The 24,312-nt window shown below is 47.1% G+C and overlaps 1 protein-coding gene across 2 annotated transcripts in view; it reads right to left on the minus strand.

Annotated features, from left to right (window-relative positions):
* PNG1 (peptide-N-glycanase 1) overlaps nucleotides 1–24,312 on the minus strand; it is a 253,484-nt gene that overhangs the window by 127,926 nt on the left and 101,246 nt on the right. For both annotated transcript variants that reach the window (XR_015688796.1, XM_087667535.1), the window contains exon 7: nucleotides 21,642–21,755. Coding sequence is in view for 1 of the 2 variants with exons in the window: in XM_087667535.1 (XP_087523661.1) it covers nucleotides 21,642–21,755 (114 nt within the window). In the remaining variant the exon portion in view is untranslated. The remainder of the gene's footprint in view (nucleotides 1–21,641; nucleotides 21,756–24,312) is intronic.

Below are 24,312 nucleotides of genomic sequence, written 5' to 3' on the forward strand. Positions count from 1 at the left end.
AGAGAGGCATGATAGATCCCATACTGCCTAGCAACCCGCTGCACATTAGAGAGCAATCTTTCAAATGACGCAGCGCCCTGAGAGGAGAAATCCAAGAAGAATTTGTCAATCAATTCCTGCATATAGCCCTGAAAGATTGCATGCTTCAAGTAAGACGAATTGAAACGCAACGGGAGTCTCTCTAGAAATTGCTTGAAAGGTGCAATGGGTTGTGCAAGCAACTCGAGCTGCAGAGGGAAATGGTCAGACAAGGCATATTGCTGCAACACTTTAATTTCGAGCATCTCGGGAAGAAAATCATCATTCTGCATAATATATATACGGTCCAACCGCGACCATGTTGTTGCATACTGGGCAGAATGGAAAGTAAACCCTGTAGAAGATGGGTGAAGCCAGGACCAAAGATCTTGCTTAAGAACAGCAAGAGCCAACTCATGCCACATACGACTTTCTAGCGCATCCATTACCGAATGCTCCGATGTGGGCCGTCTGCCAAGTGACAAGGAGATCTGCAAAGTCTGCCAAAGCTCCCGACGAGATAACGAATCATTCGGAGCATAGAGGCCAAGTAACCATAAGATTTCACCTTCAAATAAAATTTCAATCACCAAGAAGCGGCCATGAACATCACTTTTAATAAGAACAGGCTGATATTTGTCATGTACAATCATGAGCACACCCGAATAATGCATGGCCTGTGTCCCTGCATAAAACAAACGAAAGCCATGGTAATCCACAACTTTTCCAGCTTCACCCTGGCTCTTGTGCTCAACAGCGCACAGGACATCCCACTGATACTCATACAATACAGTCCACATGGCATGTTGCTTGTGTCGAGAACAAATTCCTCGCACATTCCACGTGGCTATTTTCATGTGTATTCAAAACAAAATCAGGTACGAGGCACAGCTTGCCTCGATTTGACTTTGTCGACGAGAATGTCCAGGACTTCCTCGTCCAAGAAATCCGCCAACACCGCAAAAGAGTTCTGAGGACCAGATCTGGAAGTAGACGGCATATCTGCTGGCTTGGGGTTGGAACGGGGATAACGACGGTCCCACAGGGTAATGACATTGCCTCTGGTATCAAAAGCTAGCTTAGCAGGGGGACCCTTTGGACGATCCGAGTACATTTTCGTGGCGGGCTGAGGACGGGGGGCAGAGGAAACCATAGCCGAAGCAAAGCGCTCGGAAGACAACATTTCCTTCCTGCGCATATATGTACGCATGGAATCTTGTGAGGTAGTAGGCACAGTATTCTCCACGCCAGCAACAACCCGGTTGCCTTTTTTGCACGTACTTCAACCCAATCAGTGGCACGGGAATCCAAACCCGAAACCTGTTGTTTACCTTTGGCCAGAACTTGGGGCTGGTGGATAGTATCCAGCGACGGAGCATCACACACCATATCTTCCATGGGCGGCGCAACATGGCCAACATCTGAAGTGTGTTGCTGTTCCGGGCATTCAGCCATAAAATGCCCCAACTGTCCACAGGAAAAGCAATGTCCTGCAAAATTGCCCCATTTTAAACGGAAGTGTAGCGGATGCATGCCAGAGCAACTGAGGCGTAGCCAAGCAGGCCTTTTTCTTGGAGTGTCCCATAACATACACAAGCGGATGCGATTCACAGCCCTGAGACTAGGAGGGACCAGAACAGTGCCCACAGCGGCCATAGCATCCTTCAATAGTGGCCAATAAACCGCCGGACCATTTTCCACTTCTACGCACACAGGGCATTCACGTTGCAGTAGACGCTGAAAATCTGCCATTGGGCGCCATGGAACCACATGAACCAACCGGCGATCAAAAAACAAAGGCAGTTTAGACAGGAGAGCAGCACGGTGCGTCTCCGATTTCAACAGGACCTCAAAAAAACCTCGGGACCCAACAAAAATCTCTTCAACACATTCCCCTTGTAGCAGACTGTGCAGCCACTGGCGAATACGGGAAAGCAGCGGGATTCAACCAGTGAAGAAGAGTATCACAGCGCGATCATAAAACACCGAAAAGGAGTGTAGGACAGTTTTTGGGTCCACGGTGGCTTCCAAAACATCGTCAAGTGCAGAGTCAAAAAAGACTTCCTGATTATGTTGAACATAATCGCCAAGCAAAGTGTTGGCAAATTCCAGCAAACGCTCCCAGTCAACATCCTGAGAGTCCACAGAATCCGAAGCAACCTGAGCATAGGAACGATCCTGATGAACACCGATCTCTTCCGAAGTATGCTTGGTACGTTGACCCGCAGGCTGGATGTTGGGACCAGGGGGCATCTCTTCGGTGCACGGAACCATATCCTCAGGTTCCTCAGCATTAGAATCCGGGCCAAGTGCTGCCACCGTTTGGTCTATGAAATCCAGATCCAAACCAGCCATCTTATATCACGAGCTGATGTCGAAGGAGGACTGACCCTCTCGCTATCCCGCTCTCACTCTCGCCAGGTGCATCACCACAAGATGCTCTTTGCAGGCACCCACCGGCAGCAGACCTTACGTAGGGCAGACAGGACAACAGCAAGAGCATACCGGGTTTCGGGATAGGTGGCGCAGGTCCAGGCGACCTGGTGTGCAGCAGGTGACGGCGCAGGTCCAGGCGGCCTGGTGTGCAGCAGGTGACGACGCAGGTCTAGGCGACCTGGTGTGCAGCAGGCGACGGCGCAAGTCCAAGCGTCAACGGGGTGCAGGTAAAGCAAACACGCGACGGCTCTCTCTCCAGGCGGATGGCGCGCACAGGAAACGGGACGCCAGTGGATGGCGGGTCCCGTCCAGCACGCAGCAGAGGGCGACAGGTCATATCTCTCTCTCTTTTTTTTTCGTAAACATATCTCTCTCTCTCTCTCTCTCTCTCTCTCTCTCTCTCTCTCTTTATATATATATATATACATATATATATATATATGTATATATATATACATACATATATATATATATATATATATATATATACATATATATATATATATGTATATATATATATATATATATATATATATATATCTATCTATCTCTCCCCGCCCCCTCTTTTTTTTGTAATGAGTAATTATGTTATATCAAATGAGTACAAAATTCGAATGACTAAAAGAGCACAAAGAGGCACAAAAGTCAGGGCAGGGTCACTAAATAGACTATCCAACGCCAATGTACTAAATCATCTCTCTTTTTTTTTCGTGAAGATAATTGAATTAAACAGTAGTAAATATTTACACGAGACCATCAAGTCAACATTCTCTCTGTATCTCTTACATTCTATTACATCAGACCATCAGGTCAGCATTCTCAATCTCTCACACTATCTCTGTAGAAATTTACAAGATGCGAGCAGGCTCTCAGAACAACCTATTACATAACCAATTCTAATAAATCAGACAGAAAGAACGACTGGAGTAGAGCGAACAATCGCCAACCAAGGAGCAGCAATGTTCAAAAGGACCAAGTTAGCTGACATCATAGAAGTGATTTGCCATAACACCAATCCACACACACGGGCCACATGCGCATGGATGCCCGATGCCGAATCAAAAATAAAGGCATTGCGAGTACGCCCTATGTGCCACAGGGCTATCCATCTAAGAAAATGGAATAGGCAAGAACAATCTGAAGACAAAGATAGCATAGAGGACATATTTCCCATAATCCACAAACAAACTAGTATGCGGTGGTGGGTCACCGAGAACCACACACAGGAAATGAAATTCTAGATCTGTCGCACAACAGGGCAAGAGACAAAGAGGTGAAGCAATGTCTCATCACATGTAGTACAAAAAACACAGCGCCCTGCAAAGATCTTTTGGGCACAGAGCACTTCTCCCGTTGGAAGACCCCCAATGAGCACCCTCCACATGAACACTTTACCCTGATACGGAACCTTAGACTTCCAAAGCTGGATAAATCTGTCCCGCCACTTCTTTTTGCTATCCCTGAGATGCCAGAACTTATTAACCTTCCCCGTGACCTATCTTTTAGCTTCCACCATCTGATGATATATCTGATTCACATACCTTTTCTGAAAGTCATCAAGAAGCACAAACTTCCAGTCACGCCATGGATGCAATGGTTGTAACACATGCAAAGGAGAGAACCTCTAAAGACAGTCTTGTATTGACAACCAAATGTCCCTATATCCAGGAGGCACCCTAAAGTACTGACGAATACGCCTAAAAGAATAAAGGCGGGGCTGCCCAAGAATAACCCCACCACAGCCTGTCTTCAACCCTAACCTAGCCATCCAATTAAACTTCTCTCGCTGCAAATCTTTGTGTGGCCAATCTAACAACCTTGAGGAAGCCAGTATTTCTCCTTGCAACGAATTTTCCTCCTTACGAATATCCGGAAGACGCCAGACAGCAAAATGAAGCATCTCCTGCCAGGAAGCAATTAAATGAGAAAGGAGAAAAGACTAGGAGACCTTCATGGACCTCATAGAATTAAGCGCATGCCACCAGAAAGCATGAATCACCGTGCTTCCATGAGAGATGCCAGTCTTTGCTATGAAGAATTTGGCAATATCTGACCAAGGATGACACTGAATACATAGACTCTGCAAAAGGGATAGCCTCAAAGCGGCCATATGCAAATTAACATCCAACAAAGCTGCACCCCCCATCCTTTTCGGAGTGGTGGCATGCTACCAGGAGATCCATACCTGCCCCAAATGATTGCCTTTCTTTTTCCACAACATAAATCTGATAGGCTGGACCAAATCCAAAAGGGACTTCTTAGTCCAAGGTAGCAATGGCAAAAAGAACGAAATCATACTGATCATAATGCATTGAGACACTTTTAGCCTAACATGAAGAGGCCAACTCTATGATTTCCAGTACATGAAGCTGTCATGAATGCAGGATGCCATCCAATCCAACAAATCATGAGGAGCAACCTCCACACTAATAGGATATCCCAAGTGTCTAGTTATATTGCCCCGCGGGATCACCATTCCATTCCATCCCAAGGCCTGCAGATTATTCTCCATATATGAGAGAACAGTGGATTTCTGAGTATTAATGTGAAGACCGGATGCAAAAGCAGAAAGGTTCCAGGCCACCATTGGCCAATTGACATTAATAGGATCCGCTTTGAGGAACATAAAAGAATCATCTGCCAAAGATTGGCCCACCAACTGATCACCGCCAGGAAGAGATAACCCAACTATCTCACTTTGAGCTGCCAACTTATCCAATAATGAGAGCATCAGGTGAGCTAACAAAGCAAACAGCAAGGGGCTGAGTGGATAGCCTTGCCGAAGAGACCAAGATAAGGCGATTTCCTCCGTAATCCCTCCATTAAGAGCAATATGGGCCACATCACCCTGACTAATGGTATCAACTAGAGAAATCATACGGGGCCAAAACCCATTGTAGACATTAATGGCCACAAAAATGACCAACTAACATGATCAAATGCCTTCTCAATATCCAACTGAAGCACAACCACCTGCTGGCTAGAAGCTTTGGCATAATCGATTCCCAACTGGACATTCAAAATGTTGTGCATTATATTCGAACCTTTAATGAAACCGTATTGATGTGGATGAATGAGGTGCGGAAATACTTTTTGCACTCTATTGGCAATAATCTTGGAGAAGATTTTATATAACGATCCCATAACTGAAATGGGTCTCCATTGTTTCAAAGAGGTCGGAGAGGGAACTTTGGGCAACAACCTGATGACTGCAACCTTCCAATCTGAAGGCATCATACCCGAGTTCCACACCTGCTGACACAATCGAGTTAATGGGTCCTTAAGCATTTGCACATTGGCTGGAAAAAACTCATTAGGAACCCCATCCTAGCCTGGACTTTTCCTTCTAGCAAGTGAGATTGCACTTCTTCCACTTCCTCTTCAGAAATATCGGCCTCCATTAAATGCACCCATTCTGGTTTGACCTAATTACTAACCAAGTCACAAATGTATATTACCTCTTCAATGAACCAAATATTCTCTCATTAATCACATCTGGACAACCAAATTTAGAGGTTTTATTCTTCCTAAATCTCAACTAATTAGCAACTTAATCACTTTCTTACAAGTGCCGTTTTTGAAGCATTTTTGTCCCTAATGCTCCTTTGCTAAAACCATTAAGCAATCTAGGGTTGTATCTTCTAACGTGGATAACCAATGAGTAATATCGCTATTAGAGTCATTATCTAGTGAGAAATTAACAACATATTTACCAATACCCACTTGTTCTTCTTTGTTAAATTGATGTGCACAATATTTACCTCTACTTTTTCTACTCTTGCTCTCTCATGATCCTCTAGGTTTCGGTTACTAAATCATCTCTCTCTCTCTCTCTCTCTCTCTCTCTCTCTCTCTCTCTCTCTTCGTAAAAGGTAATTGTATTAATTACGAAAAAAATGTACAAGTTTACATGATTACAAGATACACGAGGGCTCTAAGCCAACATGTGTAAAATCCCAGTACCACGAAAAAGTTACACAAGTCATGGCAAAGACCTAGAGGAAATTGCCATATGCCAGGGAAGTAAGTCCTCCCGAGGGAGCAAGTCCGAGTGCCGAATGAGATCTATCTGCTAATGCAACAGACCTTTAAGCCTGGCAATCTGTCTTGGTACATTGGAGGCCGAATCAAAAAGAAAGGCATTCCGAGTGGTCCAATTGTGCCAGCATCCCCAGTATCTAAAAAAGTGGAATAAGATCTTCATATGCAACAGTGGCGGTGTGGGGTATTTTGGGCGCACAAAAACCCAATCGAAAGGGGTTAGTGAGGACCCCACCACCACGCGCCAAACCTATGACAAGAGCGACCAGATATTCTTAGCGAGCGGGCAAGAAATAAATTGATGTCGGGCTGATTCCACAATAGTGGTGCAGAAGAAACAATTGCCGTCCGAGATTCGACGCTTGGAAAGGGCCGAGGCAAGAGGAAGGCCACCAATCATCACCCACCAAAGAAAGACCTTACATTTGAAAGGTGTCTTATTCAACCAGGCCTCCATCACAGTTGCCTTCCACCATGACTAAGATTTCCACAATCCCCATACAAAATTAGCTTTAACACCCAGCCATCGATGATCTTTAATCAGAAGATGATACACCTGATTAGCAAAGGCCTTTTCCAGACTCAACCGGCCTGCAAGGTCCCAGTCCTGCCAAGAACGATCCACAGCAAGGCCAGGAAAGGGTTGCCTGCCGTGAAGCACTAACAAAAGCTGTTCCCATAAATCACGGTATCCACGCAGGATTCTGAAAAGACTCCTTGCAATACGAAAGAATGCGAAGACATTACGACTGGCAAGGGTGGCATCCGCAACTGAAGTCATACCCAAATGGGCCATGCAGTTAAATTTTGGTCTCAGCTCATGTTTGTCTTCCCATGAAAGTAATCTCGAGACTGCCAACAATTCCAGTTAAAAGGAGTTAGTATGCAAGCGGTCCTCCGCTGGATGCCAATGCGCCTTTTGGAGTACCACTTTCCAGGAACCGACCAAATCCATTAACAGAGAGGAGGACGGACTGGAAAACTGAGAGTCTGCATTAAGGACATGCCACCAGGAGCTCCGAAGTTGTGTATTACCATGCCGAAGCCCGCTGTCCTCAAGAAAATAACGGGCTATAATGGCCCACGGGTGATGATCCACACACATAACGCGAAAAAGAGACCAACGAAGTGCCAGCATATGAGTTTCAGCATCCAAAATAGCTCCACCACCCAGGCATTTGGGAGTACATGTATGTGACCACGAAATCCACGAAATACCTGCGTGCAATGAATCCTTCTTCCATAACATGAAACGAATGGGGCGAGTGAGAGCCTTCAAAGTAGTAGGAGTCCACAGCAGCAATGGCAAGAAATATGTAAGCATTGGCAGCATAATGTCTGAGCCACTTTGAGGCGGACATGGAAGGGCCACGCTTGCAACTTCCAATACATAAACTTAGCTGCCAGTTTCTGTGAAATCCACTCCAGTAGTTTCTTTGGCCAAACATCAACACCCAAAGGGTACCCAAGATGCCTGACAATGGAGCCACGGGAAACAACCTGACCCTGCCAGCCCAATGACTATAAATCAAACTCCGTGCAACTGAGAATGGCTGATTTAAAGGCATTGATGCGAAGACCACAAGCATGACCAAAGAGCATCCAAACATCTAATGCCTTGCGAATGTTGTCCTTGTCCGCACCCAAAATCATAAAGCTATCATCAGCCAAAGATTGGCTAATGAAGTGCTGTCCCAAAGAAAGAGGCAATCCGGCCAGCTGAGTAGAAGCTGCCATTCAAGATAACATTGAAAGAACCGGGTGGGTCACCAAGGCAAAGAAGAGAGGACTCAAAGAGCAACCCTTTCTCACCGAGCGTGCAAGGACAAATGGCTCTGTAACCCCACCATTGAGCATAACACGCGAAGAAGCCGCAGCACTAATGGTGTAGATCAATCAGGACATCCGAGTACCAAAACCCATAGCAGACATAAGTTCTGCAATGAAAGACCAATCTAAATAGTCAAAAGCCTTTTCCAGATCCAATTGAATCAATACCACTTCCTGACTAGAGTGCCTTGCATAGTCAATCGCCATTTGCACATTTAAGATATTATGCAGAATGTTGTGGCCCTTAATGAAACCATATTGAAGAGGATGCACAATAGCTGGAAGGTGCTTGTGGAGCCGATTCGCCAGCACTTTGGAAAAGATTTTATACATCGAACCCATCAAAGAAATTGGTCTCCAATGTTGCAACATTGATGGCGAAGGAACCTTTGCTGCTCAAACATAGCCGTCAATGGCTTCACCAGTTGAGTAGCCGAGCCCTCAAAGAATCCATTGGTGAGACCATCCCAACCAGGTCTTTTATCCTTAGGCAGGTGTAACAAAACATCCATAACCTCCTCACAAATATCTGCCTCCAAGATAGCTTGCATATCAAGTGGAACCTGATGGCGGACCAGATCATAGAAGACTGAGCGTGCATGCGTAACCTGGTCGGAAGGCGAGGGAGAAGAACCAAGAAGATCCAGAAAATAATTCCTGCACATATTGACAATGGTCTGCGGATCAGAGACCATGCGACCTTCTAAATCCTGGAGTCTAGTCATATTTTCTCGAGCAGGAGAAACATGCAAGGCGCCAAAGAACTTATGAGTCTGACAAGCACTATCTTGCAAATTGTCAGTCAAGTTGTGCAGTTTGGCCTGCTGATAAGATTTCAACTGAAAAGCCAAACGCATCGCCAGTGACAGCAGAAATTCATCATTAGGGGTGTCCACCAGCAGCAAACGAACCAAAGCCACTAAGTCCTCCGCTGCGTGTTGACGCCGCTGACAAATAGAGGCATGATGGATCTCATATTGCCGAGCAACCCGCTGCACATTAGAGAGCAATCGTGCAAAGGAAGCCGAGCCCTCAGAGGCGAAGTCCAATAAAAACCTCTCAATCAATTGCTGCATATAGCCCTGAAAGATTGGATCCTTCAAATAAGACGAGTCGAAACGTAAAGGGAGTGTATCCAGCAACTGCATAAAAGGTGCAATGGGTTGTGCAAGTATCTCAAGCTGGACAAGACTTTCATTTCCAACATCTCAGGAAGAAAATCATCATCCTGCATGATATACATTCGGTCCAACCGCAACCATGTAGTTCCATATTGTGCAAAATGAAAAGTAAACCCTGTAGAAGAAAGGTGGAGGCAAGACCAAAGATCTTGCTTAAGTACCTCAAGAGCAAAGGCATTTCACACCCGACTTTCCGGAGCATCCATCATCGAATGCCCTGAAGTGGACTGAGAAGAGTCAACACGCATATTGAAATCCCCCATCAAAAAACCCCTTCTACCAAGTGACATGGAGCTCTGCAAAGTCTTCCAAAGATCCCGTCGGAAAGAAGGGTCATTCGGAGCATAGAGGCCTAGCAACCATAAGATCTCTCCTTCAAATAAAACTTCGATTACCACAAAGCGGCCTTGTACATCATTTTTAATAAGAACAGGTTGATATTTCTCATGGACAATCATAAGCACGCTAGAATAGTGCATAGCATGTGTCCCTGCATAAAACAAGCGAAACCCATGGCAATCTACAACTTTTCCTGCTTCACCGTGACTCTTGTGCTCAACGGCACACAAGACATCCCACTGGTTCTCATGCAAGACAGTCCACATGGCATATTGCTTATGGCAAGAACAAATGCCTCGCACATTCCACGTGGCTATCTTCATATATCTTCAAAAAGAGAATCAGGAACGAGGCACCGCTTGCCTCGATTTCACCTTTTCCACGAGAATGTCAAGGACACCCACATCCAGAAAATCAGCTAACACTGCAAAAGAATTCTGACAGCCCGCTTTAGAGGTAGATGGAATATCCACTGCCTTGGGAGTGAAACGGGGATAACGACAATCCCAGGGTGTAATCACATTACCTCTAGTATCAAACACCAACTTAGCAGGTGGGCCCTTTGGACTGTCTGTATATACTTTCCTTGTAGACTGATTACGGGGAGCAAAAGAAACCATAGTACGCGTAGCATGCTGTGAAGAGAACATTTCCTTCCTGCGCATATACGTGCGCACGGAATCCTGTGAAACATTAGGCCCACAATCTGCTAGGCCAGTCTCCAACTTTTTACCTTTTTTGGGATGTGCCTCTAGCCAGTCATTGCTACGGGAATCCAAACCCAGGACCTGTTGTTTACCTTTATCCAAAACATTAGGTGCCTGGGTGGCCTCCTGTGACGGAGCATCAAGCACCATGTCATCCATAGGCAGCACAACATGCGCATCATCTGAAGACGGTTGCCTCCCTGGGCATTCGGCCATAAAATGCCCCAATTTTCCACACGAAAAGCAGTGTCCTGCAAAGTTGCCCCATTTCAAGCAAAAGTGCAAAGAATGCATGCCAGAGCAATTAAGGCGAAGCCACTGAGGTCTTTTCATGGCCGTGTCCCATAACATACACAAACGGTTTCGATTCATGGACCTTAGGCTTGGGAGAACCAGCACCGTTCCCACAACGGCCATGGCATCCTTTAACAATGGCCAATAGACAGCCGGACAATTTTCCACTTCAACCCACACCAGGCATTCACATTGAAGCAGGCGCTGAATGTCTGCCATAGGGCGCCATGGCACAACATGGACCAAACGGGGATCAAAGAACAATGGCAGTTTAGACAAGAGCTCAGCCCGATGCTTCTCCGATTTCAACAGCACCTCATAGAAGCCTCGGGGCCCAACAAAGATCTCCTCAACACACTCCCCTTGTAATAAATGGTGCAGCCACTAGCAAATATGGGAAAGCACTGGGATCTTGCCAGTGAAGAAGAGTATAACCGCACGGTCATAAAACACCGAAAAATAGTGCAATACAATTTTCGGGTCCACCATGGCTTCCTGAACTTCTTCAGTTCCCAACTCAGAAAAAGCTTCATGATTATGCTGGACATAATCGCCAAGCAGAGTATTGGCAAACTCCAGCAAATGCTCCTAGTCAATCTCCTGCGAATCCACAGAATCAGAGGCAACCTGCGCATAGGAACGTTCCTGAGGACCCATTGTCTTGTCGGAAGTATGCTTGGAACGTTTGCCCGCAGAAGGAAAGTCAGAACCAGAAGGCATCTCCTCTGTGCAAGGAACCATATCCTCCGGTTCCTCTGTATGAGAATCCGGACCAAGGGCTGCCACCGTCTGGTCGATAAAATCCATATCCAGCCTAGCCATGCTTCTGTCCTCTCTCTCTGTCTCTCACTCTCTTGCTCTCGCACTATCGCTAAAGAACGCATAGGGCTGGGCGCAACCCTAACTGTGCAGATGCAGGAGGGCGAAACGCGTGGGGCTGGGCACAACCCTAACCGCACAGGTGCGGGTGCTGCCAGATGGCGAAAGGGAGCAAGCAACGGTCACGCGGCGCAGGTCTATCAGCGACATCAGGAGCCCTGACACACAGGGCGGACGCGCAACGAGCAGAAGCCGAAGTCGAAGTCGCAGCCGAAGTTGACATCGCAGGTCAGGCGCACGACAGCAGGGCGCGGCAGCAGGGCAGGTCAGGCGCGGGCGCTCAGCAGCAGGGCGAGTCACGCAACGGGCCAAACGGGTGCAGAGAAACAGGGACCCCTGGTGCAGGTCGACGTGCAGAAGCAGGGACCCGCGATGACGTGGTTTAACTGCGCACAGGAAGATAGGGCGACGTGCGACGGCATGAACAGGAAGGGAGACAGGGCGCAGGTCGAGGTCGAGCGTGTCGCAGACCACAGTGGTCGATGTAACAGGATCAGGGGCGTGGCCTCCACTTGTTCACTCTCTCCCTCGCGCTGTGTGGCTGCAGGCGCAGGCTTGATCGAGCCAGCACACGAGGTCAGGCCGTGGCAGCAGAAGGGTCACGGCAGGTCGCCGTCCGCCCGTCTCTCCACCATCGCGTCGTTCACTTCTCACACACCCCTCTCTCTCTCTCTCTCTCTTTTTTTTCGTAAAAGGTAATTGTATTAATTACGAAAAAAGTACAAGATTACTTGTTTACAAGATACATGACGACAATCTAAGTCATCATGTGAAGAGATTCTAAGAACTACAAGTTACAACGTCATGGCAAAGATGCAGAGGAAATTGCCCTATGCCAGGGACGTAAGTCCTCCCTAGAGAGCAAATCAGAATGCCGGAGAAGATCCAACTGCCAATACAAGAGGCCCTTAAGCCTCGCAATATGCCGCTGAATATTATAGGCGGAGTCAAAAAGAAAAGCATTCCGAATGGTCCAGTTATGCCAGCAGCCCCAATATCGAAGAAAATGATACACAAGCTTCATATGTGGCTGTGCAGGAGCGGGGTATTTGGGCTGCCCGAAAACCCAATCAAAGGGGCGCAGGGTGAAACCAACCACTCCTTGCCAAACAGCCGACAAAAATAACCAGACTTTCTTTGCGATGGGGCAAGAAATAAATCGGTGGCGGCCGGATTCCACAGCAATGGTGCAAAAGAAACAGTGGCCATTGGAGATTCGTCGCTTGGAGAGAGCCGAAGCAAGCGGAAGACCACCAATCATCATTCTCCAAAGAAAAACTTTACATTTGAAGGGTGTCTTGTTCAACCAGCCCGCCATCACAGTTTCCCTCCACCATGACCGGGATTTACGTAATCCCCATAAAGCATTCACTTTGGTGACGAGCCATTGATGATCTTTAATCAGAATATGATACACTTGGTTAGCAGAAGCTTTGCTTAAAGTCAGCCGGCCTTGTAGGTCCCAATCCTGCCAGGGATGATCCGAAGCAAGGGCAGGAAAGGGTTGTCTGCTCTGGAGCACCCTCAAAAGCTGTTCCCATAAAGGCCTGTATCCACGAGGGATCCTGAAAAGCCTCCTGGCTGTACGAAAAGATATAAGCACATTGCGACTGGCAAGGGTGGCATCCGCCACTGAAGACAAACCCAAACGGGCCATCCGGTTGAATTGTGGTCTGAGGTCCTGTTTACCTTCCCAAGCAAGTAAACGCGAGACTGCCAGCAACTCCAATTGAAAAGAGTTAGTAGCTAAGCGATCCTCCGCTGGGTGCCACTGAGCCTTCTGGAGAACGTGTTTCCAGGAACACACCAAATGAGTAAGCAGCGACGAAGAAGAACTGGAGAACCGCGAATCAGAATTAAGAACATGCCACCAAGAACTCCGGATCTGGGTATTGCCATGTTGAAGCCCCTGGCCCTCAAGGAAATAACGGGCTATATCGACCCATGGATGATGATCCGAGCACATGGCGCGGAAAAGCGACCAACGGAGTGCCTGCATGTGAGTTTGGGCATCTAAAATAGCTCCGCCACCGATGCGTTTGGGGGTGCACGCATGCGACCACGAGATCCAGGAAATACCTGCATGCAATGAGTCTTTCTTCCATAGCATGAAACGAATAGACTGAGTAAGAGCATTGAGAGTCGTAGTAGTCCAGGGCAACAATGGCAAGAAATATGTGAGCATTGGCAACATGATAGTCTGGGCTACTTTGAGGCGAACATGGAAAGGCCAGGCTTGAGATTTCCAATACATAAACTTAGCCACCATTTTCTGAGAAATCCACTGCAGCAGCTGCTTAGGGGGAACATCAACGCCCAAAGGGTACCCAAGGTGCCGGACAATGGAGCCACGAGGAACAACCAGACCCTGCCAATCCAAGGACCGCAAATCCGACTCCGTGCAGCTGAGAATGGCTGATTTGAGGGCATTGATGCGAAGGCCGGACGCCTGACCAAAGAGGCTCCAGACATCCAATGCTCTTCGAAGGTTATCCCTATCCACACGCAAAATCATAAAAGTATCATCCGCCAGGGATTGGCTAATGAAGTGCTGTAATGTAGGAAGTGACAGTCCTGCCAACTGAGAAAAGGCTGCCATATGAGATAACATCGAAAGAACTGGATGTGTTGCAAGGGCAAAAAATAGAGGGCTCAACGGGCACCCTTGTCTGACAGAGCGGGCAAGGACAAATGGCTCAGTAACACCTCCGTTCAGCATGACCCGCGAAGACGCTGCAGCGCTAATAGTGTATATGAGACGAGACATCCGCGGACCAAAGCCCATAGCAGACATAAGTTCAGCAACGAAAGACCAGTCTAGATAGTCAAAAGCCTTTTCCAGGTCCAGTTGAATCAGTACGACCTCCTGATTGGAATGCCTGGCATAATCAATTGCCAGTTGAGCATTCAATACATTGTGTAGGATATTTCGGCCCTTAATAAAACCATACTGTAGAGGGTGCACAATGGCCGAGAGATGCTTATGGAGCCGATTCGCCATTACTTTGGAAAAGATTTTGTACATTGAACCCATCAAAGAAATTGGGCGCCACTGTGTCAACTTAGATGGGGAAGGAGCTTTTGGAAGCAGTTTAATAAGGCCTTCTTTCCATGAGGAGGGCATGATCCCCGTTTCCCACACCTCCTGGAACAAAGCCTGCAATGGTTTCACCAGTTGGGTAGCAAAAGCTTCAAAGAACTCATTAGTGAGACCATCCCACCCCGGGCTTTTATCCTTAGGCAAGTGTAACAAGACGTCCATAACCTCTGCCTCACAAATATCGGACTCCATAGTAAATTGCATGTCCTGCGGAAGCTGATTGTGGACCTGGTCATAAAAAGCCGAACGGGCCTGAGTAGTTTGGGCCGAAGGTGGAGAGATGGAACCGAGAAGGTCATGGAAATAATTCCTGCACATATGCACAATAGTCTGTGGATCCAGGATAATGTGGCCTTCTGCACCCTCGAGTCTGGTCATATTTTCTCGAGCAGGAGAGGCATGGAGAGCTCGAAAGAACTTATGGGTCTGACATGCACTATCTTGCAACGTTTCCGTCAGATGTTGCAGTTTGGCCTGCTGATATGATTTCAACTGGAATGCTTTAATAAGATCAGCCACCCGCATGTCCAGTGCGAACAGAAATGCATCATCCAGAGTGTCCACCAGCAGAGAATGAACCAAAGCCAGCAGATCCTCTGCTGCCTTGCGACGCTGCCGACAAAGCGAGGCATGATAAATTCCATACTGCCGAGCGACCCGCTGCACATTAGTGAGCAATCTTTCAAAAGACGCAGTGCCCTGAGAAGAGAAATCCAAGACGAATCTGTCAATCAATTGCTGCATATAGCCCTGAAAGAGTGCATGCTTCAGGTAAGATGAGTTGAAGCGCAAAGGGAGTCGGTCCAGAAATCGCTTGAAGGGTGCAATTGGTTGTGCAAGCAGCTCAAGCTGCAGCGGGAAATGGTCTGACAAAGCATATTGCTGCAACACTTTGATGTCGAGCATCTCGGGAAGAAAATCATCATTCTGCATGATATACATACGATCCAGTCGCGACCATGTTGTCGCATACTAGGCCAAATGAAAAGTAAACCCTGTAGAAGACGGGTGTAGCCAGGACCAGAGATCTTGCTTAAGAACAGCAAGAGCCAACTCATGCCACATACGACTTTCGGGCGCGTCCATTACCGAATGCTCCGATGTGGACTGGGAAGAATCCACACACATATTAAAATCCCCCATGAAGAAGCCGCGTCTACCAAGTGATAAGGAGGTCTACAAAGTTTGCCAAAGCTCCCGACGAGATGACGAATCATTCGGAGCATAGAGGCCAAGTAACCATAAGATTTCCCCTTCGAATAAAATTTCAATCACCAAAAAGCGGCCATGAACATCATTTTTAATAAGCATAGGCTGATATTTGTCATGTACAATCATGAGCACTCCCGAATAATGCATGGCCTGTGTCCCTGCATAGAACAGTCGAAAGCCATTGCAATCCACTACTTTTCCGGCTTCACCGTGACTCTTGTGCTCAACAGCGCACAGGACATCCCACTGATTTTCATGCAATACCGTCCACATGGCATGTTGCTTGTGGCGAGAACAAATTCCTCGCACATTCCACGTGGCTATTTTCATGTGTAGTTAAAACCAAATCAGGTACGAGGGAAAGCTTGCCTCGATTTGACTTTGTCAGCAAGAATGTCCAGGACTCCCTCGTCCAAGAAATCCGCCAACACAACAAAAGAGTTCTGAGGACCAGATTTGGAAGTAGATGGCATATCTGCTGGCTTGGGGTTGAATCGAGGGTAATGACGGTCCCACAGGGTAATGACATTACCTCTAGTATCAAATGCCAGCTTAGCAGGGGGACCCTTTGGACGATCTGAATACATTTTTCTAGCGGGCTGATGACGAGGGGCAGAGGAAACCATAGCAGAAGCAGCGCGCTTGGAAGACAACATTTTCTTCCTGCGCATATATGTACGCGTGGAATCTTGTGAAGGAGTAGGCACAGTATTTTCCATGCCAGCAACAACCCTGTTGCCTTTTTTTGCACGTACTTCCACCCAATCAGTGGCGCGGGAATCCAGACCCGAAACCTGTTGTTTACCTTTGGCCAGAACTTGGTGCTGGTGAATAGCATCCAGCGACGGGGCATCACACACCATATCTTCCGTGGGTGGCGCATGGCCAATATCGGAGGTGTGTTGCTGTTCTGGGCATTTAGCCATAAAATGCCCCAACTGTCCACAGGAAAAGCAATGCCCTGCAAAATTTCCCCATTTCAATCGAAAGTGCAACGGATGCATGCCCGAGCAGTTGAGGCGCAACCAAGCAGGCCTTTTTCTTGCAGTGTCCCATAGCATACACAAGCGGTTGCGATTCACTGCCCGAAGACTGGGAGGGACGAGAACAGTGCCCACCGCGGCCATAGCATCCTTCAACAATGGCCAATAAACAGCCGGGCAATTTTTCACTTCTACCCACACAGGGCATTCACGTTGCAGCAGACGCTGAAAATCTGCCATTGGGCGCCATGGAACCACATGAACCAACCGGCGTTCAAAAAATAAAGGCAATTTAGACAGGAGAGCAGCACGGTGCGTCTCTGATTTCAACAGAACCTCAAAAAACCCCCGGGAGTCAACAAAAATCTCTTCAACACATTCCCCTTGTAGCAGACTGTGCAGCCACTGGCGAATACGAGAAAGCAGCGGGATTCGACCAGTGAAGAAGAGTATCACAGCGCGATCATAAAATACTGAAAAGGAGCGTAGGACAGTTTTTGGGTCGACGGTGGCTTCCAGAACATCTTCAGGTGCTGAGTCGGAAAAGGCTTCCTGATTATGTTGAACATAATCGCCAAGCAACGTGTTGGCAAATTCCAGCAAATGCTCCCAGTCAACATCCTGGGAGTCCACAGGATCCGAAGCAACCTGAGCATAGGAACGATCCTGAGGAACACCTATCTCGTCCGAAGTATGCTTGGTACGTTTACCCGCAGGCTGAATGTCAGGACCAGGGGGCATCTCTTCGTTGCACGGAACCATGTCCTCAGGTTCCTCAGCATCAGAATCCGGGCCAAGTGCTGCCACTGTTTGGTCTATGAAATCCAGATCCAAACCAGCCATCGTGTGATAATTTGATCTTGAAGGAGGACTGACCCTGTCTCTCTCCCGCTCTCTCTCTCGCCCGCTGGTCTGTACAGAGGCGCTGTCCCGGGGTGTACTCTGCAAAGACGGCCAATAACAACTAAGCTGTACCTGTCACCGTGTAGGGGCAGAAGGGCGAAACAAAGCTTGTCAGCCGCAACGGCAGGACGGGACAGGCTGAGGTGCCGGGCAGGGATCCGTCAGGTCAAGGGACAGGGCAGCAAGGGCGGCCGTGGACAGGGCGTTTGAAGCAGAGCGTTAGAGGCGGCTACGGACAGGGCGCCAGGCGAAGAAGGAGTGGGCGGCGGCAGGCGTAGGGCGTCAGGAACCAGGCGCGATGGGTGACGTTGACGGCGCAGGGAGCAAGCACGACGAAGGTCCAGGCTGAACGGAACTGCAGGCGGCGACGGGACTGAGGAGGCGCAAGTAACCAGCGAGCAGCAACGGACCGTCAGGCGAGCGACGTCACGTCGGGCAGCAACTGAGCAGAACGCGAGCGCGCGAGGAAGAGGGATCTTCACTCTTGAAGGAGAAAGGCGAGCTGTTGTGCTGTATGACGTCTGTGAATGAAGAGCCTCCAGGCAGCCATAGCTCAGACTTTCCAGTGAGGATTGGTAGTCTCTCTCTCTCTCTCTCTCTTTCTTTTTTTTTTTCGTAAAAGGTAATTGTATTAATTACGAAAAAAATACAAGATTACTTGATTACAAGATACATGACGACAATCTAAGTCATCATGTGAAGAGATTCTAAGTGCTACAAGTTACAACGTCATGGCAAAGATGCAGAGGAAATTGCCCTATGCCAGGGACGTAAGTCCTCCCTAGAGAGCAAATTAGAATGCCGGAGAAGATCCAACTGCCAATACAAGAGGCCCTTAAGCCTGGCAATATGCCGCTGAATATTATAGGCGGAGTCAAAAAGAAAAGCATTCCGGACGGTCCAGTTATGCCAGCAGCCCCAATATCGAAGAAAATGATACACGAGCTTCATATGTGGCCGTGCAGGAGCGGGGTATTTGGGCTGCCCGAAAACCCAATCAAAGGGGCGCAGGGTGGGACCAACCACTCCTTGCCAAACAGCCGACATAAATAACCAGACTTTCTTTGCAAGGGGGCAAGAAATAAATCGGTGGCGGGCGGATTCCACAGCAGTGGTGCAAAAGAAACAGTGGCCATTGGAGATTCGTCGCTTGGAGAGAGCCGAAGCAAGCGGAAGACCACCAACCATCATTCTCCAAAGAAAAACTTTACATTTGAAGGGTGTCTTGTTCAACCAGCCCGCCATCACAGTTTCCCTCCACCATGACCGGGATTTACGTAATCCCCATAAGGCATTCACTTTGGTGACGAGCCATTGATGATCTTTAATCAGAATATGATACACTTGGTTAGCAGAAGCTTTGCTTAAGGTTAGCCGGCCTTGTAGGTCCCAATCCTGCCAGGGATGATCCGAAGCAAGGGCAGGAAAGGGTTCTCTCTCTCTCTCTCTCTCTCTCTCTCTCTCTCTCTCTCTCTCTCTCTCTCTCTGTCTCTCTCTCTCTCTCTCTCTCTCTCTCTCTCTCTCTCTCTCTCTCTCTCTCTCTCTCTATTTGGGCTATACATTGATGAGATAGCAGAGTTTATTCAACAGCGAGCCGGTGGAGGTATAGATCTCAGTGGAGCCACAGTTCATATCTTACTATATGCAGATGACATTGTGTTGGTCTCAGATTCAGCTCAGGGATTACAGCAGCATTTATTAGCATTGGATAATTTTTGCATATACAGAGGCATGACAGTGAACCTTAGTAAAACCAAGGTTCTTATATTCCATACATTAGCTCAGATACACAGACAGAGTATTTTCATGGCAGCAGGAGGGAGTATTGAGGTCACTGGATCATATGTATATTTGGGAGTCACCTTTACAGCACCTTCAGGGATTTTCTCGATGACACAGGCAGCTCGTGACCGCCTCACTAGAGGATACTCAGTATTGGCTCTTATGGAGCGACAGTGTCATCAGGCACATTTCCAGAAGCCCCACACCAAGGGGTGGCTCTTTGATACTCTAGTCACTCCAGCACTAATGTATGGAGCAGCTATATGGGGGCCAGGCCTTGCCGATTATGTATGGACATTGATGGAGAGACCTCAGATGATCATGATATCTAGATTGATTCGCAGCAAGGCCTCAGTCCCACATGACATTGTGCGAGCAGAGCTTGCCACACCGCCCATGCTAGTCGAGGCATTATTTCAGACAGTCTGCTTCCTACACAGATTTCAGGATATGGACAAAGATCGCATTGCATACAGAGCATATATGGCATCTCAGGAGATGGCTCAAGCGGGGGATACCACATCATGGTATGCACAGACTAGAGCTTGGTTTGACAGACATGGGCTGGACATTGATAGACTCCCACCTCTTCTATATGATACTCAGGCTCCCACTTACACCCTCTCTCTCTCTGAGAGGAACAGAGTCATCAGACAGGAGATATGGCATATTTATATACAGAGGACATGGGTCAACCCTGCACAGCCACTACCATCGAAGATGGCACATTATTATACACAGTTCTTGAGCATATCAGAACAGGGATTCATAGAGATTCCGAGATATATGCAGATCTATATGCCACATCGATTGAGAGTTCTTATTGGACAGCTCAGGGTATCGTCACATCAGCTTATGATTGAGAGTGGCAGAGCCAGTGGCATCCCACGGGAGGAGAGGATATGCCCCCTTTGCAGATCAGAGGTGGAGAGTGAGGAGCATTTTGTTCTCAGATGCCCGGCATACTCAGAGTTGAGATCTAGATACACATTGAGCAGCTCACTTCAGGGATGTATGACTGATATGGATCAGAGATCATTTGGCCGTTTTCTGGGCGAGGCATGGCACATCAAAGAGCAGAGCACACAGCGGGTCCTAGTCAGAGAGGGGCCCACCCAGACGACTATTACACAGTTCTTTCAGACAGACAGAGTGAGAGCTACTGTACCAGCCTCCAGCCAAACCTCCGGGCTCACACTACAGCAGGCTGAGGACCAACGTACCCGATGCCACACAAGGATCCGTGGGTTTCGGACCCCACAGCCACACCGACAGGAGATCCGGAGGATTCTTGATCTACATCGACAGCAGACTTAGATCCGACGACACTTGACACATTGGATCTCAGACCTCCAGTTTACTCTTTCTCCACCGCCGATGTACCACATCCTGCATCCAGGAGGGATCACCTGCTATTAGCGACTTCGACGACTGCTACTACATCCCAGGATAGTATATCTCCCTGCATCTGTTACATATACACATCGCACCACTTTATCACAGCCGACAGTTGTTCCCCTATCACAGCCGACATTTGTTCCCCTTTTGTAGCCATTATCTGGAGTACCAGAGCTACATACGCACATACACATACACGACACTTATCACACTCACAACACCGTATTTTCAGTTTCCAGTTTTTAGCTTTTCATTCAGCACTTTTATTTTGGATAGCTGGACCTCATCAGTTGTATCACAGTTTGTCTCATAGGCCAGTTTTGGTCTTTAGAAGACGTTAATATAACTTTCTTTCTTTCTTTCTTTCTCTCTCAAAGTCATATATGCAGGTCCCCATGGAGCACAAATATCTTTTCTTTGAACCCTTCCTACACTTAAAACATCAATAACTTCTCGGCATTCTTCCAGGACATTTAGTTTCACAGCAGAGTTACTACTTTTAGAAAATATCAGGCACTAATTTAAAGGAAGAAGCTACCTGTAAAGTTCAACACGGCTTCCACCATATTGCAGCTCTTCAGAAGTAGGTGCACTAATACCAGCACTATATGTTTCTGCTCCACAGAGAAAACATGGTGCAGCATTTACCCACCTAGTAGAGAAATTGTCATTTCTTATTTCCTTGAAGTTTTAAGCAAAACTGGAAACGTTGCAAAAGCACCTAAATTTGAATCAGATTAAAGCAAAGACATATCATTATTATGCAAAAGAGGTTACTATATTCTAGACGGAAGTAAGTTTCAAGTATTATTAACAAGAACAGAATGAATACTTAATATCTTATACAAAATTACTTTGGCTGACAACACTGCAGCCTACCTAGTGGGGTGAAAGTACTTTAGTCATATTATTGCACATGGGTTATTGGCTTCACATAAAATTTGGAGCCTCCTGGTCTGTTCACTATTATTTCTTCCTCTGTCCTTCAGAAAGTAGTCAGTGGCAACATCATCTTCAAATGCTTTATGCATTTAATATCACTGCCATTGGTTCCTAGGTTTTGGCATTTCCAATACTCATTTGCCATGGTTTTTTGATACACATGGCAGCTTCTACATTACCAGCTTGTGCATCCAATCGCCTTACATCTCTTTCTTCTTTTGAGCTCCTTCGCCTCAGTCTTAGCAAACCACTAGCTTTTCTTGTATCTTCATGTGTTTCTGAGAAGGGAGGTGGATAGAGCTTAATGCTGCTCAAGCAACTCATCTTATAGGAGTGAGGATTTTCAGCTTATAAAGATACACGCTAATCTTCTATTGCATGTACTAGACAAAAATTTAAAGATATAACGTAGCTCTTCCTATTAGAGAAGACCCTCCTGCTGTTCCACCAGCTGCGGTATCTCCTTGGACACCGCCGCCTGCATTTTCTCCCCCCGCCAGTCCAACTGCTCCCACTACCTACCACCTTCTGCCCCCCTCAAATCTGCTGCTCCACCACCTGCCCTTTCGTCCACTTCCCGCCCTCTGCCCATCGGACCTGCTGATCCCACCATCTGCATCCTGTTCCTGCCTCCCCTTCCTGAAAAATGTCACAACTGACATTTAATGGCTAATTAAATATCCTAGGCTGAAATGGACACTAGGCACCAAAGTTGACACCTAGCACCACCTAGTACTGCCGGACTAGTATGACTTACTACAACTTTTGCCTTTGAAATGCACTAACATCTCCGGATCCTTGGTCTGTCATTGTGACTTATTACGACTTTTTCCTTTGACACCCATTCACATCTTAGGATCCTTGATCTATCATTGTGACTTAACTAACTTGCACAACACATGCACACCTCACGTGTGCACATTTCATTAATGCATAAGCCAAAATGCCAAGCATAGCATGAAAATTCCACGTCCCATGACATAGGCTGGAAACTAAAACACAGTAGTTTGGAGGGTTGGAATTGGTAAACACAGCAACATACCGCCTGAAGAGGAGCACAGCCGGTCACAAGGTGCAGTAGACAGCTCGGTGACAGTTACCGGAGGTGAATTTGCAAGGCAGCATGCTCCAACAGTAAGTATAGGCTGAAAACAGGTGCAGCAAGGACTGGACAGCAGGGAGGCCTGTTCCAACAGCAAGAGTAGTAGTCAGGGGCTCCAAGATAGGTCACCAACTAAAGGAGATAGTAAGCACCACTTGGAGACAGATCACTAGGGGCTGGTGATGACATGGCAGCAACCATAGATAGTTGGGCAGCCACTGGATGAGTGATGACCTGGAAAAAGGGGATAACTTGAGTGGCTAGGCAACCTCGTATGTATAGATGTGGCCTCCCAAAATCAGGGTTTTGGTTTATGGGACAAAAACTTTCGTAATGTTTGAGTTTTGGGGCTATTTTAATGAGATAATGAAGCTTTAATGTGTAATGCATCTTTTTTAGTTTAATAAAGACTATGAATCTAGAAATCTCTCTATTTATGAAAGAAAATAAGTAGTAAAAATATATATTCCTAAAAAGGACTAGAGCTATTACATCATACACTGAGTCTAATCTCAATATTCATCTCATAGGCTGCTATGATACTTGCATGATCAAGTCTAGGGTGAGGTATTTTGGTGGGCACTTGTCATTGGCAATAATGGGTTGGATTTGTTAGTGATGACAACAATGAGGTTGTCTCCCAAGAGGTCCGGGGCATCTTTCTCTGCCTAGGGCCATGGCTTTCCCCAAGTAGTCATGATAGTCTACCTCAGCCCAAAGGGGCAACCTAGGAGAGAGAGGGGTGCTCATGCTAATGCTCATCTAGGTAAAGGGGTTGGTCAAGGCTCTCTAAGTGTTGTAAGTGCTTGTACTATACTCAATAATAAGCTTCTTTGGCAACCCCTACCCTAAAAATTATTGGGGAGTGGATTTATTCCAACCTAAAGACTGCCATAGACAAGATTGGCACAACATGTGCACTGATTCATAATAAATAGTGGCTCAAATTGTGCCAAGGTCTGTGAGTATATTGAGAGAGAGTACCCCACTATTGTCAAGACTCCATGGCTTTGCACCCACTCAATCCAATAATGGAGCATGTGGCATCACTTTCTCTTGGTGGAGCTAACCTTGGAGAAAGCCTTGTGCATGATTAACTTCATCACTCGTAAGTCATTGGCTCTGGCTTTAATAGAGGCATTTGCCACAAATGACCTTGTCAAGC

This window comes from Lygodium microphyllum, chromosome 26 (genome assembly GCF_053477565.2).
Source record: "Lygodium microphyllum isolate KBCC chromosome 26, Lygodium_microphyllum_v1.1.10, whole genome shotgun sequence".
Classification (NCBI taxonomy): domain Eukaryota; kingdom Viridiplantae; phylum Streptophyta; class Polypodiopsida; order Schizaeales; family Lygodiaceae; genus Lygodium; species Lygodium microphyllum.